The 20,464-nt window shown below is 66.9% G+C and overlaps 2 protein-coding genes across 6 annotated transcripts; both read right to left on the bottom strand.

Moving 5' to 3' along the window:
* Positions 1-697: 697 nt before the first annotated feature.
* On the bottom strand, positions 698-9,101 carry MAPK12 (mitogen-activated protein kinase 12). Of its 2 annotated transcripts, none has more exons than XM_027540454.1 (12): positions 8,386-9,096; positions 8,185-8,314; positions 5,884-5,942; positions 4,990-5,101; positions 4,865-4,894; positions 4,606-4,653; positions 3,988-4,102; positions 3,713-3,784; positions 3,481-3,560; positions 3,332-3,410; positions 3,081-3,254; positions 698-1,242 (listed from the first exon to the last, which is right to left on the bottom strand). In XM_027540454.1, the coding sequence occupies exons 1-12, from the start codon at positions 8,508-8,510 to the stop codon at positions 1,163-1,165; spliced, it is 1,104 nt and encodes a 367-aa protein (XP_027396255.1). In that variant the 5' UTR covers positions 8,511-9,096; the 3' UTR covers positions 698-1,162. The 2 variants fall into 2 exon arrangements, with proteins under 2 accessions (XP_027396255.1, XP_027396256.1); XM_027540455.1 differs by lacking the exon at positions 698-1,242 and adding an exon at positions 2,174-2,665 and having other exon boundaries at positions 8,386-9,101.
* A 1,264-nt stretch (positions 9,102-10,365) lies between these two features.
* Positions 10,366-16,953, bottom strand: MAPK11 (mitogen-activated protein kinase 11). 4 transcript variants are annotated; one of them, XM_027540449.1, is made up of 12 exons: positions 16,751-16,953; positions 14,045-14,174; positions 13,919-13,977; positions 13,695-13,806; positions 13,594-13,623; positions 13,466-13,513; positions 13,272-13,386; positions 12,963-13,034; positions 12,659-12,738; positions 12,157-12,235; positions 11,902-12,075; positions 10,366-11,649 (listed from the first exon to the last, which is right to left on the bottom strand). In XM_027540449.1, the coding sequence occupies exons 1-12, from the start codon at positions 16,936-16,938 to the stop codon at positions 11,570-11,572; spliced, it is 1,167 nt and encodes a 388-aa protein (XP_027396250.1). In that variant the 5' UTR covers positions 16,939-16,953; the 3' UTR covers positions 10,366-11,569. The 4 variants fall into 4 exon arrangements, with proteins under 4 accessions (XP_027396250.1, XP_027396253.1, XP_027396251.1 ...); XM_027540452.1 differs by lacking the exon at positions 16,751-16,953 and adding an exon at positions 16,272-16,431; XM_027540450.1 differs by lacking the exon at positions 13,594-13,623.
* Between the last annotated feature and the right edge of the window lie 3,511 nt (positions 16,954-20,464).

The raw sequence follows: 20,464 nt of genomic DNA, 5'->3' as shown, positions 1-20,464 counted from the left end.
CTCCTGCTGAGGGAAACAGTCCAGAGGAGCCCCAGGGTGGCGCCTGGCCCGTCGGCAAGTCCTCTGCAACGGCCAGCAGAGGGCTCCGCGGGCTCGCCAGCGCCGGCTGGGTATGGCCGGGCCTGCGACAGGAAGAGGAACTCGGAAACCTACCTGTTCTGCTGTTTCCGTGTTCAGAAACGCTGTTCTGCTACAGCACAGCGTCTCAGAGGCCCCTGAGAGGCCGCGAGCGTCTTGCGTGACCCTGCCACCCCAAGAACCTGGCCTTAGAGAGTGCGGGGACCCCAGAGTTGACACCGGAGTTGGACCTTGACCCCCTCACCCCCTGCCCTGCATCTGGCTCCAGGGTCTAAGCTTAGAGGAAGGAAACGGCAACCCACTCCGGTATTTTTGCCTGGAGAATGCCATGGACAGAGGAGCCTGGCGGGCTACAGTCCATGGGGTCGCAAGGAGTCGGACAAGACTGAGCAACCGACTACACAACAGGACCAAAGGGCGGGGCCAAGCCCTGACTTGGGGGCTCCAGGCTTGAGGCTCACTGACACAGGTTGGGGGGCTCAGCTTTGTGACCTGGGAGGGAAGGGTTGCCCAGGCCCAGTGGCTCAGGGTGGGGAGAAACTCCCGGACCAGCCTCATTACTCCAAACAAAAGCCTAAAGGTGGAGCTCCAGCCCAGGAATGAGGACGTGAAGCAGAGGGAGACCTACAAAAGGGTTTATTTTCTCCAGCCGAGGGGCCACACCACGTGGCCAGTGTGCATTCCAGGCTGGGGGTGAAGAAGCGTCCACACGAACGCCCCCAGGAGACGCATCCCTGAGTCAGCACCCTGTCCTTCCTCCTCAGCACAGTTCAGAGAAGGCAGGGTCAGAGGCCAGGACTTGACCCCAAGCCCGGTCCCACCCCACTGGCTCTGAAGCTTCTGGTGCATCCTGGGGGTGGGGGCCGCTGCTGGCAGGGTCAGAGGCCAGCCCCAGGTCAGGCGGGCATCCTGTCCAGAAAGTCCAGATGCTCCTCTGTGGTTAGGCTGAGATGGGGTCTGCGAGCAGAGGAACAGGCTTCCAAGAGAGGTTCCATGGAGCACGGGGACTCCAGCCTCAGCCAAGGTCACAGTGGCAGATGGGATCTCCCGTCCAGGTGGAGCCCCAGCCAGGGCCCAGGAGTCTTCACAAGGCTGTCTCCTTGGAGACCTTGGCCCCCAGCTGCCGGGGAGGCTTGAAGCTGAGCACCTCTTTATATGTGACACCTGGGGCCAGAAGGACAGAATCACGGGAGGAGGAGCCCACCACCCATCATACAGGTCCACCTTGCACACCAAGGATCGACGCCAGCGACCAAGGCCAAGTGCTTGCCCGGACCAGTGATAACTCCTGAGATTCCACTCGGGATGGGGGTGGGGAAAACTCCTGGGCCCAGAGCACAGGTCACTGACCGAGGGGCTCACCGCCCCCCTAAATGGCAGTCAGAGATCTGACTCTGACTGCCAGGGCTTAGGCACCAAGGGAGCTCCTTTGTCCCACATGTTCGAGTCCACCCGTGTCCATCCACAGGGACTGTCCACCCTGATCGTACTCCTGTGGCCAGCCCACACCCACGGCCCCTAGAGTGGCTTTGGCCCCACAGCCTGCCTCAGTGAACAGAGGATGTTGCAGGAACATAAACCAGTGTGTTCACTTGAGTGGAGCTACGCAGAGTCCCACCAGGGCGTTCCAGCTTCTGCATCCGGAACGTCTATGAAGCCTCAAACAAACGTGGAATCCCCACTGACCGCCTGCATCTCGGGCTCCCGCACCAGTCCCCACGCTCCCCGCACCATGCCCAGAGCGCGCAGTCCCAAGGGAGGGGGCGCTGCTCCCCCCGCGTGCCCAGACTTGCCGGGCCGGGAGAGCGCCTGTCTCGGGGACCACTGGGGCTCCCGGGGCCCCATTCAGAGGACCGTGCCTCGACAGTGAGTGGTCTGTGTGCTTTGCCCAGTGAGCTGCATGGTTGTGTTACCCGCAGGCCTGGGGTGCCTCCCAGGCCGTCCGCCTGACGCTCATGCAGGGAGGGGCCGGGCCACACTGGGGAGGTCCGTGTGGAAAAGCCCCTGCTGGAAGAATGGCCTTTCCCAGGAAGACAGGAAGTGATGAGCTTGCTTAACCGCAAACATGGTCTATAGTAAAAGCAAAAGCTCTTACTACAGTTTGGGCCACAGACAGGATCCTGTGGCCCGCGGGTTTTGGTTTTCTGGTCTTTTTTTAGCAACAGAAATCTTATAAGCACAAAACAGCACAGACAAGGGTGGAGCCCCCACTGGTGGAACTGAGGACCCAGTGACCCTAAGGAGCTCGGTGTGAGCAGCACAGCCGTCCAGCTCTGCCTGCTCCTCCACGTCCAGGACCACAGCGCTGGCCTGAGGCTTGGCCGGGACGGGTTCTCGGACAGGAGCCAGCAGGCCCGCAGCTCCAGCGGCCCTACTCCTGTGTCCCCTCTCCGTCTGGGGGGCCCGAAGCCGCAGAGAGACCATGTGCTGGTTGAGGCCCGATCCAGCGTGGGGCGTAAGGGACCCGGCGGAGGCGGGGGCCAGGGGCCAGGCAGGCGTCCCTGAGCCCAGCCTCAGGCTGAGCAGGGGTAGGCAGCCCTCAGAGACCAGCAGGGCCCTCGGTCTGAGGGGACAGTCGGCGCAAAGCCTGGAGCACAGAGCGCAGGTGGGGGTGCTCAGTGGGCTGGAGGGGACGGGCCGGGGTGCTGAAGAAGGAGGAGGGCAGATGGGCTGCCTGGCATGGACCTGACCGTCCCAGCAGGACAAGGGTGCTGTGTGGCTGTATGGTAGGAGGGGGTCCTCAAAGGGGCAAAAAGGCCAGGAGATCCAAGACGTACGAACAGAGGCCTGGGAAGGGCTTCCGAGGAGCTCGGGGTCAGCCCGGGCCCTGGCCTAGACATGGATGGGCACGCTGGCCACTCAAAGCGCCAGGAGAGACCCAGTACCTGGATCTGCCCTCTGACCTCCTGCTGCGTTCCCCGCTGAACCTGCATCCCAGGGATGGGGGGGCCCGGGACCCTGAGCCCGGCCACCCACACAGCTGACCCGGGGCCCCCACTCACGCTTCCACTCGTCCAGCGTGCGGTCCATGTCGTCAAAGGACTCATCGTACTTCTCGGCCTGGGGATCGTCCTCCGTGTCGTGCAGCGACTCAAAGTAGGGGTGGGCCAGCGCCTCGGCCGCCGTCACCCGCCGCTCCGCATCCAGCACCAGCATTTTCTCCAGGAGGCTCACGGCTGCGGGGAGGGCAGGTCAGGCCAGCCAAGGGCAGCGTCCCAGGCCCAGGACCCACGCCCACCCCAGTGCCACCTACCCAGGGGGCTCGCGTTGGTCAGGACGGAGGCAAAATCCTTCTTCTCCAGCTCAGGGAGGCCCTTCATGTAGTTCTTGGCCTGCGCGGGAGCAGAGCGTGAGGGGCTAGTCCCAGGCCCGTCCCCAGCCCCTACCCAGCTCCCGGCTGACCTCATCACTTTGCAGCCTCTGCACAAACTCCGCAGGAGGCGTCCCCGTCACCTTCATGATCTCCTTCAGCTGGTCCAGGTCTTGGCCAAGGTCAGGAACACAGAGTGGGCCAGAGACGGGGCTCGCCCACCCACCTGGTCCAGGCAGGTGTCCCCCCAGGTGCAGGGTAAGCCCCCCCAAACCCAGCCCCAGGTTCAGGGTAGGCCCCAGTCCGGCCCTCGGTGTAGGATACGGTCGTTGCCTTTGAAGAGTATCTTCCCCGTGATCATCTCGGCCATGATGCAGCCCACGGACCAGATGTCCACTGAGACAGAAGCCCCTGCGTCAGGGCTCCGCGGGCTGGGGAGGGGGGCACACACAGACGGGAGGGGGCGGTGGAGGGGTCGTGGGCACCGGACCCATCTGGCCTGCCGCCCCCCACCCAGTGCCCCACCCAGCTCCAAGCCTCCCCACGGAGCAGCCGCCACAGACCCCCGGAGAGCAGGGAGCGGGTGGGCAGCTCCTCACCCGTCTGCGTGTAGTGCATCCAGTTCAAGATGACCTCGGGCGCGCGGTACCACCGGGTCACCACGTAGCCGGTCATCTCGCTGTCTGCCTGCCGGGCCAGGCCAAAGTCCAGGATCTACAGCCAGAGTCAGAGGGGGTGGGGGGCAAAGCGGTCCCTGGGGAGTGGGCGGGCCGACTGTGGTCCAGAAGATCCCAAGGGGCCCGGGCACACCGGGGCCTCGGGCCAACCCTCTGGGGCTGAGGTCTCGGCCACGTGCCCCTAACCCTGCCTGCAGGGCCCCCCGTCACAGCCAGGGCCCCCAGCCCAATGGGCCGCACCTGCCCCCAACCCTCAGAAACAGGCCCCCGGGGGTCTCCTCCCCTGTGCTCCGCCCCTGCGGACACCCCGGCCAGTGCCTCTGTGCAGACCCCCTCCGCCCCCCTTCTCCTCAAGCGGGTATGGGCACGTGCCCCGGGCCACCCCACTGAGTGCCGCCCTAGGACCCCAGCCATGACCCAGAAGGCTGGGGTCTGGTCTGTCCGCGTGGGCCTGGGCCAGCCCACCTCCGGGCCTGAAAGCAGGGGCCCAGCAGGCGGATGGGCGGGTGCAGGGGGCCCCAAGCGCCCGGCCCCACACACCTTCAGCTCACAGTCCTCGTTCACAGCCAGGTTGCTAGGCTTCAGGTCCTGGGGACAGAGGCAGGTGTCAGCGCAGTGCCATCCAGCAGAGCCAAGGCCCAAGCAGCGCCTGAACGTGGGGGCACGGCTGGCCTCCCCGCAGCCCTTCCAGGAAGGGTGGAGTACCCGCCCCAGGCTGTGTGCAGACGGGGTACCCCCTCAGGGGTGGGACCGGCGGCTCCACAGCCAGGAGAGGCGCCCCTCCGGGGCCAGGACTCACCCTGTGGATGACGCCGGCAGCGTGGATGTACTGTGGGGACAGAGAGCGGTCAGCGGCCGTCGGCTCAGGAGCCCGCGCTCCGGCTGGCGCGGGGCCCCTCCCAGCCCAGCGGCCCCGTGTCCCACCTTCAGCCCCTTGAGCGTCTGGTAGACGAGGAACTGCACCCGGTCCTCGCTCAGCTTCTCGTGCTTCATGAGCTTTCCCAGGTCGGTGCCCATGAACGGCATCACCAGGTAGCTGTGGCGCACGACGGGCACAGACGTTCAGGGCCGCACGGGGCCCTGTCACCCTGCGGCACGCAGTCCCCGCCGCCCACGGCGCTGCCCCGGGCCCCACCCTGCGGGCCCCTCGATGCCAGGCAGGTGAGGACTGTGTTTTGGCGTTTCTGAAGGGTGACCAGGGACACTGAGGTTCGAGGAAGGGAGGGGGCACAAAAAAGGAGAGTGGTGCCCCTGGACAGGGGCGAACACAGGGCATCCACGTCGGGGGGCAAGCTGGACAGGATGGGGAGACGGGGTGACACCCCGAGCACCCCACCAGGAAGCCAGGCCAGTCTGTATGCGTCCTTGACCTCCGCGAGGCTGGGCGGTGAGGAGCCCGTCTCCTCGGCTCTTGCCTGGCCGGGCCCTGGGCTCCTAGCCGAGGGGAGCGTGAGTCCAGGGGTAGCCACCTGGGCAGTCACGCGGCAGGCACCACAGAACAGTCAGCACTGGGCCCCCTGCGCCCCTCCCCTCCCGCCGGCAAAGGTCAGCAGCTCCAGTTACAGGCACAGCCTCAGGGCCCGCGTCCTGGAGCACGGGACCCGCTGACAGCCCTTGGGGCCAAGACTCACACCTCTGGCACTGGAGGAGGAGGCCCAGGTCCACCCCGCGGCATCAGGGGCATGTGGCAGACCCCTGGCCAGGCTGCGAAGCGAGGCTCGCCTTAAGGGGCCCCCCGCCAACCCCAAACCTGAAGTTGACACCCAGGAGCCACCCAACACCAGCTCCCTACCCGGCCAACCCCGAGCTGGCACTCACAAGTCCATGAAGTCATCCAGCGTCTCATCGGGCGTGAACACGTCCAGCAGCCCAATCACCTGGGGAGGAGGCCAAGTGCCGGGTGGGCGGGGGCTCAGGCACCCAGTGCAGGAGAGCCCCCTGCAGCTGCCCACGGGCCCGGCTCTGCCCACTGGCAGCTCTACCTTGCTCTGGCACACATGCCCACAGACAGAGGCTATTTCTGGATGGAGACCGCAAGCACCCTCTGGGGGAGGGGCAGCCTCAAGTCTGGGGCAGCCCCCAGCCATCCAAGGAGCTCAGCCCTTGGCCTGTCCTCCCCCCGCTTCCTGTCCCTACTGAAGACCCAGGACCAGCGTGGGGGCAGCCAGAGCCTAGCAGGGACCATGCCTCTGCCAGATGGGTCCAGGCAGCAGCACTAGGGCCAAACCCACAGCCCTGCAGGCCTCGCTTGGGGGGTGACACAGGGCACACGAGCAGTGCGACAGCTGGCACCCGGGCCTCCAGGGACCCCACGAAGCCTGCACATCCAAGCTACTGGAGGGACGGGTAGGCGAGCTGGCAGGGGGCAGGCCTGGCAGAGGCCACACGAGTGGTGGCCGAAGCAGGAGACAGAGGGCTCGGAGCACTTGAGGAACAAGGGAGAGAGGCCAGGTGGCCAAGAACCAGGCCAGGGAGCCGCCAAGGAGAAGCCGAGGAAACCGAGCGGGCCCGTGACACCAGGTGAGGGCTGCCCTGATCCTAGGAGCTGCCGCGGGGGGTTAGGCGGGCACGCTGCTGGGTGCGGCCCCAGCCACGGTGCGGGGACAAAGTGGACACGAGGCGGAGGGACACCTCGGTAACCGCCGCAGCCTCCAGGGCCAGACACGGGTGAGGAGGTGGGGACACCCAGAGAGGGGCCAGAGGCAGAAGCGTCAGGAGGTGGTTTCAGCAAGGATCCTGGAGGTTCGGGGGAGGCGTGTCAGACTGATGGAAACTTCCAGGCTTCTGCCTTGCACAGGGAGGCCGGTGCTGGGGGTGAGGGGCTGGGGTAAATGGGCGGAGGTGGGCACAGAACAGGCAGGACTGGGGCACGCCTTAGCCTCTCGGAGATTGTTTCTTCCCAGGAACACGGGGTCATGAAAGGCAGAGCCTCCCAGCTAAGGGGGGGCAGCTGCTGTGGGTCAGGAGGTCTGGGGGAAGGCAGAGAGCAGCGGCAGTGGGGAGGCCCGAGCAAGGGCCTGGAGGCCACGGAGCAGGAGCCCAGGGAGAGCGCGGACAGGCCGGGGCGAGTCGGGGAGCACGGATTGGGAGGGAGGGGACCACAGGAAGGCAGAGGGGTCGGTCCTCATGGGGACGAGTCCTGCACGTGAGCAGGTGTGGCCTGCAGGTAGCAAACCGGCGCTTGGCGGGTGTCCTCTACGAAGGGGATTCCACCCGGGAATAAGAGGACAGGACCCACCCGAGGCGCTGAGTGCGTGGGCCCTGGAGCTGAGGGGAGTTTCCTGGTGGACATGGGGACCAGAAGGTGCCAGCCCGCCATGACTGGCCAGGGTCTGGGCACCCAGATCACCGTCAGACTGGGCAGGAGTGGCTTGCGGGTGGGGAAGCAGGCAGCTCTCAGGGTCACAGGAGGAACTGCATGGAGGAAGAAGGGAAGGGCCCTCTTCGGCCCGCACTGTGCAGGGAGAGGCTTGGGGCAGCCTCGTGCGGTCTCCTGTGGGCAGGTCTGGAGACAGAAGAGACCCCTCCCTGGTGGTGGCCGGCCCTTCCTCACGCTGTGGGGGTGGGCGTCACAGGAAGGGTCTGCGTGCCTGCGGGTGCCCAGCGCCCTCCACACACGGCTCACTGAACCCCTTCACCGTCAGAGACGCGGGGGCTCTGAGGGAGCTGACAACTCCGATTCTGCCTTCCTCCGCGCAGCCCCAGGGCTGGGACTCAGGAGGCAGAGTGGGGCAAGGAGAGGGGCTGGAGAAGCAGGGAGGGGGCAGCCGGCCAGCGCGGGGAGGGGGGCCTTCCAGGAAAACCCCTCCTCCCCACTGAGGTCCCCGGGGCTCAAGTCAAGGTTTGGAGCGAGTAGGGCAGGAGCCCCGCGGCCTGGGCCATCCGCGAGCAGGCCCCCGGCCGAAGAGCCAGAGGCGGCGGCCGCGGGACTGGCCCAGGCGGAGCGGTCGAGAAACGGGGAAGCAGCCCTCTCGACCCCGCACGCTCAGGGACACGGCCCGACCCACGGCCTCCGCCCCGCCACCCCGAGGAGCAGCCCAGGGGTCTCCGGGGCGGGGTCTGGGGCCGGCGGGGGGTAAGCGGAGCGCGGCGGCCGCGGGTCCGGGCGGCGCGACTCACGTTCTCGTGGCGCATGTGCTTCAGGAGGCGCAGCTCCCGGTAGGCGCGCTTGGCGAACAGCTCGGACTGAAAGGGCCGGTACAGCTTCTTGATGGCCACCTTGGCGCCCGTGCGGCTGTCCACCGCCGAGCTGCGGGACGCACAGCTCAGCGAGGGGCCGGGACACCTCACCCCCGACCGCCCCGCCCGGCCTGCGCTCACCACACGGCGCCGTAGGCGCCCGAGCCCACGGGCTGCAGATCCTGGTACACGACGCGCACCTCCCAGGCCGTCTTGGTCACCTCCTGGCGATAAAAGCCCTTGCGGGCGGACGACGGAGAGCTCATGGCTGGCCGCGCACCGCCCCCGCCGCGGACACCGTGCCTCGAGGGCCGGGGACCCGGAATTCACGGGGGAACCGGCGCGCACCCCGGGCCGCCGCCGCCGCCGCCGCCGGGGAACCCGGCTCCCGGCTGTCCCGTCCGGAGCTCCGGCCCCGGCCCCGGCCTGGGCCGCCCGCGGCCCCTCCCCTGCGGGATGACCAACCGGCCCCGGGCCCCGGGCGCACGTGACGCCCCCGCCCCCCCGCGCCGCTGCCCTGCGGCCCCTCCGGAAACCTGAGGCGGCGCCGCACGGGAGGCCGGAGGCGGGGGAGGGGAGCACCGCCGCTCAGGACAAACCCGGGCCCGGAGCCGACGCGGCTCCCGGACCTGCCTGCCTCCGCGCTCCGCCCTCGGCTGGACTCCCCGGCCCAAGCGCACGGTGTCTCCGCGGGAAGTCCGTGAGGCTCGCGTCTCCTCCTTCCCGCCGCGCCCCGGGGCGCTGGCTCATCCTGGCCGCCTGAGCTTGTCAGCTTCTACCCCCAGCCCCAAATCACGGTCCAGCAGTCCTGCCAACTTCCTCCCTGCACCAGAGAACTCCCACCCTGAGGCACCTGACCAGAGCACTGTAGCCCCAACTGCCCACCCCAGGATGCCCCTTCACCCTGCGCTGACCCTCCCACCCCCAGCTCCGTTCCCACCCGTCTTGCCTCTATCCCCCTTTCCCTGTTAAGAAGCTGATTCCCTCTCCCAAACTCAGGGTGCCTACCACGCTGGAGCAGAGAGGGTGGTCCTGCAGGCCCCCCACCTGGGGGGGGGCGGAGACTGCCCAGAGATGTGCAAGCTGCCCTGCGGGTCCTGGCCCGTCCAGCCCAGGCCCCAGGTTTACTCTTCAAAACACAGCCAGCGCGGCTCACTCGCCCCAGGAAGGTACGTCTGACCCCCAAGGCGAAGGGGCGCCCACTTACCTTTAGATGGGGGGCATTATCATTTCATGCGTCAGAGCCCCCTCCATGCCCTCCCCCAGCCCAGTGACCCAGGCCTGAGACACAGCAGGGTAACAAGATCCCTGGAGGCCCTCCCCCGCCCCCCCCCCCGCCCGGCCACCTTCCGCGCCCTGCGCCATGGATCAGCAACCCTGCAGCTCGCCGGCCCGAGCAGCTTTACACCTGCTCCATCGTGGCGAGCCGGTGCTCGGGAGCAGCAGGCTGGTCCGCGGCCACAGCCTGGGGTCCCTGGAGCCACAGTCACGTTTGCCCGTGCCCCTCATGCCCTGTGGTACGCCACCTGCTTCCTCCAGGAAGCCCCCAGCTGGCCCCCTGACTGCTGGCATTGAGGTGCGGGGTCCAGGAGGGTTCTGCTGCTCCCGCCCCGCCCCCAGGACTCAGCCCAGCCTGGTCTCCGGGGGTCCTCCGGGACCTGAGGCCAAGCAGCCACACTGACCAGGTCTCTCTGCAGGCCCAGCTCCCAGATGATCCCCACAGCCCTCCCAAGGCCCGGGGCAAAGACACGGAATGTCCCCAGACTAGGGACACCCTGCCTGGTCCCCAGTAGGGCCTGGGCCTTCCCAGCCTGAGCTGCAGGGAGCAGCAGGGGCTGATCGTTCAGTGGGCAGCCCTCCTTCACCTGGAAAGAAAGGAAAATTTCTCCCTGGCCCAGGGGAAGGCAGGCCTTTGTTCCCCCACCTTGCATGCTCCCTGACCAGAGTGAGGGGCAGGTCTGGGTCTGGACCAGACACTGCCCAGTGAACCTCTGAGGGCAGCGGGTTGATTGTGGGTGGACATCCTGTTCTGTCCACCTCAGATCCCGCTGGCCCTCAGGGACCAGCGGGACATGGCCCTGCTCTACAGGCAGAAGGGGCAGCAGGAACTGGAGCCTGAGACACGAGCCTCATGGGGGGCAGGACCCCCTTTATTGCAAAACCCCTGTGCAGGCACTTGACACTCAGACCTCCCTGGTCCCGCAGGGTGAGAGGTCGCCACCTGGCAGGGAAGCCCCTTGACGGCGGGCCCACACCCCCAACACATCTGGAGCAGGGGCCTGTCCCAGAGGTCGCTGGGTCCCCTCCACTCTGGAAGGACAGAGGACAAGGGCGGACGCACAGACTAGGGCACCCCAGGTCCCGACAGCAGGACCAGAGGGCGGGCAGGGGTAGGGCGGGCACAGGTTTCTCCATCCACTCGGGGCCAGGATCCACGTCCACGCTGATGGGCGCCTCGAGGCCGGAGCCCCCCAGGCCTGCCAGCCCCCAGGCGGGCCTGGACCCCGTGGCTCAGGAGCCTGCTGCAGCTCCCACGTCCAAGGGGAGAGGGGATTTGCTCACAGGGGTGCCTGTGGCCACCTGAGCCCCTTGCATGCCGCCCAGCAGGCTCTTAGCAAAGCCTTGCGCCCCACCCACCTCAAGGACTGAAGGGGAGGCAAGGGTACAGTCACCCCCACTTGGGCCTGCGGCTGGTCACACCGCAGCTCTCAGGGGCCCTCAGACACACGCGCCTCAGTTTGCCCTGACATGTGGATTCCAGGACACACGCACCGCATACAGCACGGCGGACACGTGGCTCCAGGCAGCCGCCCCACTCCACCCCCCTACAGAAGACCCTTTGAGCCTCAGCACTTTTGAAGGGAACCCCTCACTTCCAGACGGAGCAGCTCTGACCATCAGGACTCTTCCTTTGTCTCAGGGAGGCTCCAGCCCCAATGTACTTACCCCCACCCCCCCAGAGCCAGCCCTCTGGGATCCAGGTCTGGGAACACACACACTGCCCAGGGAGAGGTCTTCTGGCACCCAGGTCCCCCCAGGGAGGCCCTAAAGGGGACCTTGGGAGGGGGCAGGAGGACAAGGACGTGCAGGACGCTGTGCCTGGGCTCCCACACCGCGGCTCACGCCCGTGCAGGCGTCCACACACGAGCAGGTTCCCCAGAAGGCGCAGCGTGAGGACGGGGGTCCCAGGCCGGGGCTGGGTGCCACTGGCTGTAGTGGCGTCAAGGCAGGCGCCCCCCATGGGGGCCTGGCAGGCCGGGGCTGGCGGCAGGTGGGCTCAGGCCCCCGCTTGAGTCCCAGCGGGGCAGCTGGCGGCGGCATTCCATCACTGCTCAACGTCCAGGCTGCCCAGCGGCTGCGGGGGCTCTGGGGGCTTGAAGCTGAGGACTTCCTGGTAGGTGAGCTCTGTGCAGGGAGGGGGAGGCGTGCGCTCAGGCCCCCAGCGGCCCACGCCCCCCACCCTCTGGGAGCAGCCCCCCTTCCTGGGCCCACCCTGTGCGGCCCCCAGGTTTCTGGTGGACTCACCCAGGCCGAGCTCTAGCTGCCCCCGCCCGCCCCAGTGTTGGGGGGGTAGATGGCCCCACACCCAGACCCTCTCGGAGGAACAGGAGCCCCCGCTGAGAATGGCCAAGGCCAGCCTCGGGGACGCGGCCCCACCCTTCCACTCCTCCACCGTGCGCTCCTTGGCCTCCACGCTCTCGTCGTAAGGCTCCGCCTCGGGCTCGTCGTCCGGGTCGTGGTACTGGCTGAAGTAGGCGTGTGCCAGGGCCTCTGCCGCGCTGACCCTCTGGTCACTGTCCAGCACCAGCATCCTGCCCAGGAGGTCCACAGCTGGAGGGGCGGGGGTGCCAAGTCAGCTCCACCCCTGGGGCCGAGCGTGGAGCCCCACCCAAGCCCCCGGCCCGTCCTCACCCAGGGGGTTGGCTCCGCGGAAGATGCTCCTGAGGTCCTTCTGGGGCATGGGGGGCAGGGACTGGATGTAGGTCCGGGCCTAGGTGCCCACGGAAGGGTCTGAGGGGCTGTTCAGGGCCTCCCCGCCCCCGGCCCTAAGCCAGGCAGGGGCTTGATGGGAGAGGCCCCCAGCCTTCCTCTCCAACAGGACTGGCCAAGGGCATGCGTGGAACAAAGACCTCCCACCTCGGATCTGGGGGTTCCAGCACCTCGCCTGGCCCCACAGGCCGGCAGGCCCAGGTGTGGTGCCACTCCACGGTCCGTAGCCAGGACACTGCAGGTGCCCAGGCTTCACCCGCCCTGTCCCTCACGCCAGGAGTGTCTCCCCAGGTCTCCCTGAAGGGGGCCGGGCCCGCCTTCGTGTCTGTTCCACTGTGACCCATGCTCCCCCCATAGGGCCCCATCTAGTCCCACAGCCCCTCTTCCACCAGGTCAGCAGAGGGGCTGGTGACCAATGACTCACATGTTCCGAGGATATCTTTGCTAGAACCTCAGGACTGGGTGTGCCCACCACCTCCATGATACGCTTCAGCTGGTCGATGTCTGCCTGGCTCAGGAAAGGTCCAACAGCCAGGCATGGACTCTCCTGGGATCCCAGACCCCAGACCTTGGGTCACTGCCCAGACCCTGCTCTCCTGCCACTGGGGACAATGAGCCCAAGGTGGCATGGTGGGGGGCAGAGGAGGCAAGGGCCTGAGCCCACCTCCCTCGACCCCCACCCTGCAATAGGAGGCCCAACCCTCCTCCCCAACCTGAACCAAGGATACAGTCACTTCCGGGGAAGAGAGCCTTTCCCTGGAGCAGCTCAGCCATGATGCAGCCCACAGACCAAATGTCCACTGAAGGAGAAGGCATGGCCATCAGTCTGCCTACCCCAAGCTCCGCCCCAGAGAGCCGGGGGCTGGATCCACAGCCCCACAGTCACATCCAGGCCCCTTCCTAACGGCACCCTGGGCAGGGCAAGGGTCAGCCCAGGACCCGCGGTGCCCTGCTTTTCTGAAGGTCTGGTCCTGAGCGCCTGGCCTCTGGGTCCCTCCCAGCCCTCCGCAGGCCGCACCCGGTGGGGCTGCCGTCACCTGTCTGGTTGTAGTGCATCCAGTTCAGCATGATCTCGGGGGCCCTGTACCATCGTGTGGCCACGTAGCCAGTCATCTCCTCGTCTGCCTGGCGCGCTAGCCCGAAGTCCAGGATCTACGGCGACCCCCAGCTTCAGCCCTGCGGGTCTCCACGTCCCCGCAGCCGCCTCCCAGCCCCTGCCCCAGCCGCTCACCCGCAGCTCGCAGTCCTCGTTCACGGCCACGTTGCTGGGCTTCAGGTCCTGCGGGGCGGGCGGGCGCGGTGAGAGGCCGGCAGAGTCCCGGGCGCAGGACCACCGCCGCCTCCGCGCACCGCACCTACCCGGTGGATGATCCCCGCCGAGTGGATGTACTGCGAGGGGGAGATGGCGCGGCGTCAGGCGCTGGCCCCCGCGCCGCCACCCGCTCCCGCTCCGCGCCCACCTTTAGCCCGCGCAGCAGCTGGTACACGAGGAACTGGACGTGCTCGTCACTCAGCGCCTGGCACTTGACGATGTTGTTCAGGTCGGCGCCCATCAGCGTGGTCACCAAGTACCTGGATGCGGCCGGGAATGAGCCCCGCGCCCCCGCGCCCCCGCGCCCCCGCCGAGCCGCGCCGCCCCGCCCCCGCGTCCCCGCGCCCCGGCCGCCCCGCCGGCGCCGCTCACACTTCGCTGAAGTCCTCCAGGGCGGTGGCCGGCGTGAACACGTCCAGCAGCCCGATGACCTGGGGGTGCGGGGAGTCAGAGCTCCGCGGCCCGCGCCCCGCCCGCCCACCCGCCAGCCCCGCTCACGTTCTCGTGCTTCAGGTGTTTGAGCAGCCGCAGCTCCCGGTAGGTCCTCCGCGCATGGATCAGAGACTGGAAGGGCCGCGACAGCTTCTTCACCGCCACCCTCTGGCGCAGCCGCGTGTCGTAGGCCGAGCTGCAAGGCCGCGCGTGAGGCCCCGCCTCGGTGACTGGCCAGAAGGCCACCCACACGGGCATGAGACCTCACTTGCTCCCAGGCTCTCCCCTCCCTCCTGGGGTCTTCATTTTTTAAAATATTTATTTGTTTGGCTGTGCTAGGTCCTAGCTGAGGCATGTGGGATCTAGTCCCCTGACCAGGGATTGAACTCTGGCCTCCCCGCATTGGAAGGAGGGCGTCTTAGCCACTGGACCACCAGCGAAGTCCCCCTCCTGGGGTCTTGCTCCTTCCTCCAGAGGCAGGTCCCCTTCCACTGACTCCCTGACTTCCGGCCTCCCGAGCCCACCTGAATTTCTCCTGACTCCTGCCCCCCACTCAGGGTGGAAATACCACCCCAGGGAAACAGCCAGAAGTGTGTTCCCAGAGTAGATGTTCCTCCAGCTCCCTGTGGGCCAGGGGGTCTGGGAGGCCCCCAAAGGGTCCCAAAGCCATGTCCAGAGCCCCGGAATGTTCAACATGTGGAGGAGAACCTGACCGAAGGTGTGTGTTGCATCCCTATCTTTGACAGTGAGAAACCAGACAGTAGGAACTGTCCAGCAGAGGCTGGTGTCTGGACCCCCAGAGTGTTTCCCCTCCTGCAGCCCCACTCCCCGGAGGGCCAGACCTGCAGCCGCCGTGCCCAGCTGCTCAGTGCGCCCTCTGACCGAGCCAAGCCCACCCCCCCCCCCCCCCCCCCCCCCGCTCCACTGCTGTCTCAGGATCTGCCTTCCCTCCAGCGAGCTGTCCTGTGCAGCCACCCCACCCCTCCACCCCACCCCTCCACCCCACCCCTCCACACCCACAAAGGGAGCCTCCTGCAGCAAGTGGGATGCTCGTGGGCGATGGTGGAGGAAAGCCGCCCTGGGGTGGGAGTCAGGGGGAGTTGCCCCTCACAGGGGAGGGGAGCAGACCCTTTTCTGTCCGCAGGGTCAACAGAGGACTGTGGGGATTGGCACCAGGCCATCAGACTCATCCGAGGAGGGAGCCCAGGAGTGACACCTGCCTGGGGGCCCGCTTCCAATCAGGGCTCTGTCAGCTCCCCCAGGGGCCACGCGCACACACCCTCTCCTGCCCCTGAGGCCTTAGGGGGAAGCCAGAGCGCGCTGGCTGGGGCAGCTGGAGTGGCCTGGAGTTCCCGATGGCCGGCCAGTGACAGCATGAGGCCTGAGGCCCAGGGGACCCTGAACCCCTGCTCCAGGCTCCAGCGCTGGGTCCTGGGAGGGATCTGAGGTGTCCCACTTGGAAACTTCTGCCGCGTCCTAGAGCAACAGCTCTCCCCCGGGGACCTGCCTGCCCATGCCCATGGCCCCACAGACACCTGGCACCTCACCGGTTCTGGATTGGGGGGCACCCTGCAACACCCACACCCACAACTGGCCTCAGTGTCAACACTGAAACCCCAAGGACGGTCTGCAAGCCCCACCCGGCCCCACCAGGTCCAGAGGCCTCCCCAGGCCCCACCCTCCCTCCTGTCTGGGCCCCAGGGTCTCCATGCAGTGTGCGCTCTCTTGTTTGGGGCAAAAATGGGGAGGGGTGTAGACCCCCTAAAGACTGTTGGGGATGGTAGGCTTCTCTGATCAGGCCTGAGCCCCATTCGGAGTCTGAGACCCCTTGGAAAACGGGGGAGGAAACCAGGCCCACGGAGGAGCTGGAGGTCATTCTTAGGCAGGGGTCTTGGCGCCCCACCCCTAAGCTGGGCTCTTCTTTTACAAGCAAAACTACCCACCCTGGGGCGGAGGTATCTACCGGAGCCCAGGACTGCCTGACCCTTGACCGGGGAATCCCAGATGCGTGCTCACACATCCAGGGCCACGAGACCGGCCCTTTCGCCAGCTGTGACGCCGCAGATTCAGACCCGGAGGAGGACGCCCCGGGCTGGAGGGGCAGAGGGACGCCCCTTCCCCGACCAAGGAGAGGCTCGGGGAGGAAAATTTCCCTCGCACCCCCACCCCGCATTTATTCCTCGGATCTGCGTAAGGCCCGGGGGCGGAGGCAGGGCGAGCCCCTCCCCGCGTCGGAACCCCGCACGGGGGGGAGGGGCGCGCGCGGAGACCCCCCGCCCCAGCCCGCCCCTACCAGACTGAGCCGTAGGCGCCCGAGCCCACCGGGCGCAGCCCCTGCAGTCGCTGCGGCACCTCCCACAGCGTCTTGTTCAGCTCCTGCCGGTAGAAGCCGGCGCGCGGGCCCGACATGTCCGGAGCGGCCGCAGCTCGGCGCGCGCCCCGCCCCGCGCCCCGCGCCCCGCGGAGCCCCAGCCGGCGGCGGGAGGCGGGGCGGGGCGGGGCCAGGGAGGGGGTTCCCGCAGACGACGCGCGGCTTCCAGCCGGCCCCGGGCGGCGGCCGGGCGGAAAGCGGCCTTCCCGGAGAGGGGAGGGCGGCAGCCATGGAACGGCTCCTGGCTCCTCCCGCGGCCTCTTCCCGGGGACTGCGCGCCTCCCCCAAGCGCGCCGCGTGTGTCCTCGGAGCGGCACCGCCCGAGCCGGGCCGCCGCCACCTCCCGGGCTCCGCTCCCCGCACCCTCCCGTGCCCGCACCCAGGGCGCCACCCCTGCCCACCTGCCTTCGCCCGCACTCCACCACCCGCCTGCTCTGGGTCCTGCGTCTCCCCGCTCCAGCCTGCTCGGGGGCGGGCACCCCTCCTCTCCCGGCTCCTCATCCGGGCCCTGCACCCCTCCCGTCCCCCAGCGAGCTCCCCCTGGAATGAAGGCAGAATCCTCTAAATCAGAGAAGCCAGGGTGAACCATGGAACATATATATATTTATATTCATATACATATTTTTCAGAATAGAACTCCCCTCCCCTAATAAAAGCTAGGCATTTGGTTGGGTAGGGTCCCTTCCGCGTGGGCCGATGGCGGCGCCTGGAACCCTGGGTCGGCCTGGCTTCCCTTCCCGTGTGGCCATCCGGCCTTGGCCGTGTGGTTCGCTTCCTGGTAAAGCTTCCCCGACCTGGTGGGGCCTCCTGCATTGGTGGCTCCAGGGCCGGTCTCAGCCGCATCCTGGGGGAAGCGCAACTGCCGGGCCGGCCCGGAGACCCGCCCTCAGGACCAGGGACAGCGGCGGCGCCGAGGGGATGGGAGGGCTGGACTCAGGAAACTCTCCCCACCTGGGCCGTCTTTGGGGCCTGGGACCCGTCCTCCTGCTGAAGTAGCCCCCTCAGCTGTGACCTCTTCCAGGAAGCCCACTCTGACTTTCTCAGGTACTGCGGGGTCTCGAACTGCGAACTCCACCCCGCACGGGGCATTTCCTCTCTGCCCTGGGAAAGTGCAGTTTGCACCGGCTGCTGTCACTGAAAGGGGCTGGGCCTGTTTCAGCATCTGTCTGGAGCTCTGGGCGGGAGCGGCTGCTTCTGTTTGAAGTGACCAGGGTTGAGATAGAGCATCTCTGGGGAGTCAGCCCCCGACCCGCACCCTGGGAAAGCGGGGTGGGGGAGGGGGTGGGGGGGGTGGGGAGGGCCGGCGCTAGGCTGCCCATCCCAACAGAGTGCGACCTCAGACTGAGTGCCCAACCTTCCCCTTTTATGAAACAAGCAAAAATCTGAGTGTTTATGTGAAACCTCCTGATATTGAAACATTGATAACCAAATTAAAACATGTCAACGCAGTCCCAGGCAAACGGACAGTTGTGCCTGGCGAATCTGGGTCCTGCAGGGAGCCTAAAAGTAAGAAGGGTGCCGGGTCCCACTCCCAGCGCGCGGGCCTCAGTTCCTCTCTGGGCGCTGGGAGCGCGGGATGCGGTGAAGACGCTGGTGTCTCCTCCCCCAGCCCCCGGCCCTACCCCCGCTTCCTCGGGGCCTCGCGATGGGGACACCTTTCCCGGCCGGGCGAAGTGACTGAGGTTTTGTGCGGAGTTAATGGAGCTTCAGCTAAAGCGAGGAGGGAGGGGAGCGGCGGGCCGTGGGAACCGGCCGCGCGCCGTAGGGAAGGGCGGCCTTTGTCTGCGCCGAGGCCGCGTGGGGCGGGCCGCGTTCCCATGGCGACCCGCGTCCCCGGCAGAGCGGGGTGGAGCGGGCGCCGGGCCCTCCCTCCTCCAAGCGGGCCAAGAGGTCTGTCGACTAAGGGAGCCCCGCCCCGCCTTCTCCCGTCGCCCTCTTTCCCCCGGAATCGCAAACGCGAGTGGGGATTCTGTCCTCCGGCAGGATCCGCATTTTTTGTTCCTCACTGTGCCGTTTTCAGGGTCGTACTGGGCGGTCTGGAGCCTGGAGCAGGGCTGGCGTGGATCAAGGGCAGACAAGAGCGGCAGGCACTGCCGTGTGAGGAGGGCGCGGTGGGGCTGGCACAGACGAGCCCGCGTGAGCCCTGGGCTGCCGACCCGACCCCACCCCTGGCCTCTTTCCACTCCCTATTGTGATTCACGGGGCGGGGGGCATACCAAGATCCCGCATGCCGTGTCCACTGTCTCCTCCCCACACGTCCAGACCACCCCCTCCTCAGCCCCACACTGGTCTTCTGACTGGCTGCACGTCCCCCTGAAGGGAAGAAACCTTTAGGGAGGTCAGACGAACTTTCTAAAATGCTATCTGGCCCTGTCACAGGGGCCCCGTGACTTAGAGGATGTCTCATGCTCTTAACAATCAAGCAGGGTGTGGTCCTGGGCTGGCTGTTTTCTGCAGCTTGGAAGGAAAAGTCTTCGAGGTTGCTGGTCACCCTTCTGTCTTTGCCTCTCCTGGCTCCCACGCATTGGGAGGAAAATGGGAAGTGCAGAGTGACGGAAGGCTGCGTCACGCCTCGGTCTGTCAGTCTCCTGACCCCTTCAGGCTGGCCAGCCCACCCCCGTGCACCCAGCATCCACGCCCAGTTTCTCTGCTGGCTGGCCCCATGAAAAGTTGGCCTCTGGATCCATTCACAGGCCTGTCCACGGGGGAGAGCACCCCGCCTGTTCGACCTGCAGCAGAAGGCAGCAATCTCACCGCCCTTCCCCAACTACCAGTGGGGAGGAGGCAGAAGTGCCTGCAGGGGTCCAGTCTAGGAGCCAGGCCTCCAGGCCCGGGCTCCCTCTGGCCTCCCCCACCTCGGGTTAGCTCTCCCCGTTATGCCCCCTGCTCCAGCCTAGCAGTGTCTCGTTCCGACCCCCTGACGGGCTGGGTCTCGGGTGTCGTGTCAGTGGTCCTTGGGGTCGGGGGTGCCAGGTGTGCCTTCCACGTGGGAGATACCCACTCTTGTTTCATGTGGCTTGAAATCGGCTGCCTGTCCAGAAATGGCTCATGATCGAAAACCTCACCCGCTGAGACCTCCCAACCGCAGTGGCGTACACCAGGTGGACACAGGCCGGGGGGCCTGCCAGGAGCCTCCAGATCCTGGGAACAAAGCCGCACAAACCGCGAAGCACGTCAGACGGATGGAACCCAAAGACATGTGAGCACCTGGATGGAGCCGGATCTGAAGTGGGTCCTTCACTTGCTTTTACGAAGCCACTAAATCCCCATCCTACTGGGGTCGGTATTCTTGGACCACACAGGCTCCCTCAGGGAAGACCCTTTCTGCCCCCTTTACTGCTAGTGCCCAGGACGTGCTGAACGAACGAACACGTGAGGGCCCCGACACACTGATGCTATGTGCGTGCGTGTGCACGCCTGTGTGCTCATGGCACGTGTGCTTGATGGCCACAGGCTGGTACACCTCCTGGTTCCTGTGCTGTGTGCAACGTGCGATTGGGAACGAGCCCCTTCCCCCAGGGCAGCCTCTGGGGCAGCCCCACTCCCTGCACTAACAAAGGGGCCTCATGCTCTTGGGAGCACGGCCCTTGAGCTCTGTGTATGTGCTGAGTCATCCTGGGCTGGTCTAGGGCGCCCGGGAGGTGCCAACCCTAAAAGACCCACAGCCTTGAGCAGCAGGGACCCAGAGCCTCTCTCTGGGAACCACCGTGCCCACCCACGTGTACGCAGTAGGGGCTGAGCAAACGTGCGCTGGGTGGACCACACTGCGGGGCGCCCCACCTCCGCAAGGAGTAGACAGCTCCCGGTGCGCACGCCATGCCTGCCCCTACCGCCAGACAGCGCCCGAGGCAGCCCCTCCCCCGCTGGGCGGGCCGTCTCCTAGCTTCTCAGGGTCTCTGGGACCAGCTCCCTCTCCATAGCCCAGAGCTCCTGGCCCAGGTCTGACCAGCATCCTGTCCCACTGGGGCCGCAGGGAAGACGGGGACCGAGGCCCCACAGGCACAGCAGGAGGCGGGCTTCTGGGGCCACAGAGAATGCATGGGAAGTGAGACCACAGGCCGATCCAGGGACATGGCAGCTGTGCAGGGACGGCAGACCGGCAGCTCCAAGAACCC

Source organism: Bos indicus x Bos taurus, chromosome 5 (genome assembly GCF_003369695.1).
Source record: "Bos indicus x Bos taurus breed Angus x Brahman F1 hybrid chromosome 5, Bos_hybrid_MaternalHap_v2.0, whole genome shotgun sequence".
NCBI lineage: Eukaryota > Metazoa > Chordata > Mammalia > Artiodactyla > Bovidae > Bos > Bos indicus x Bos taurus.
This window is presented reverse-complemented; position numbering and strand designations above follow the sequence as displayed.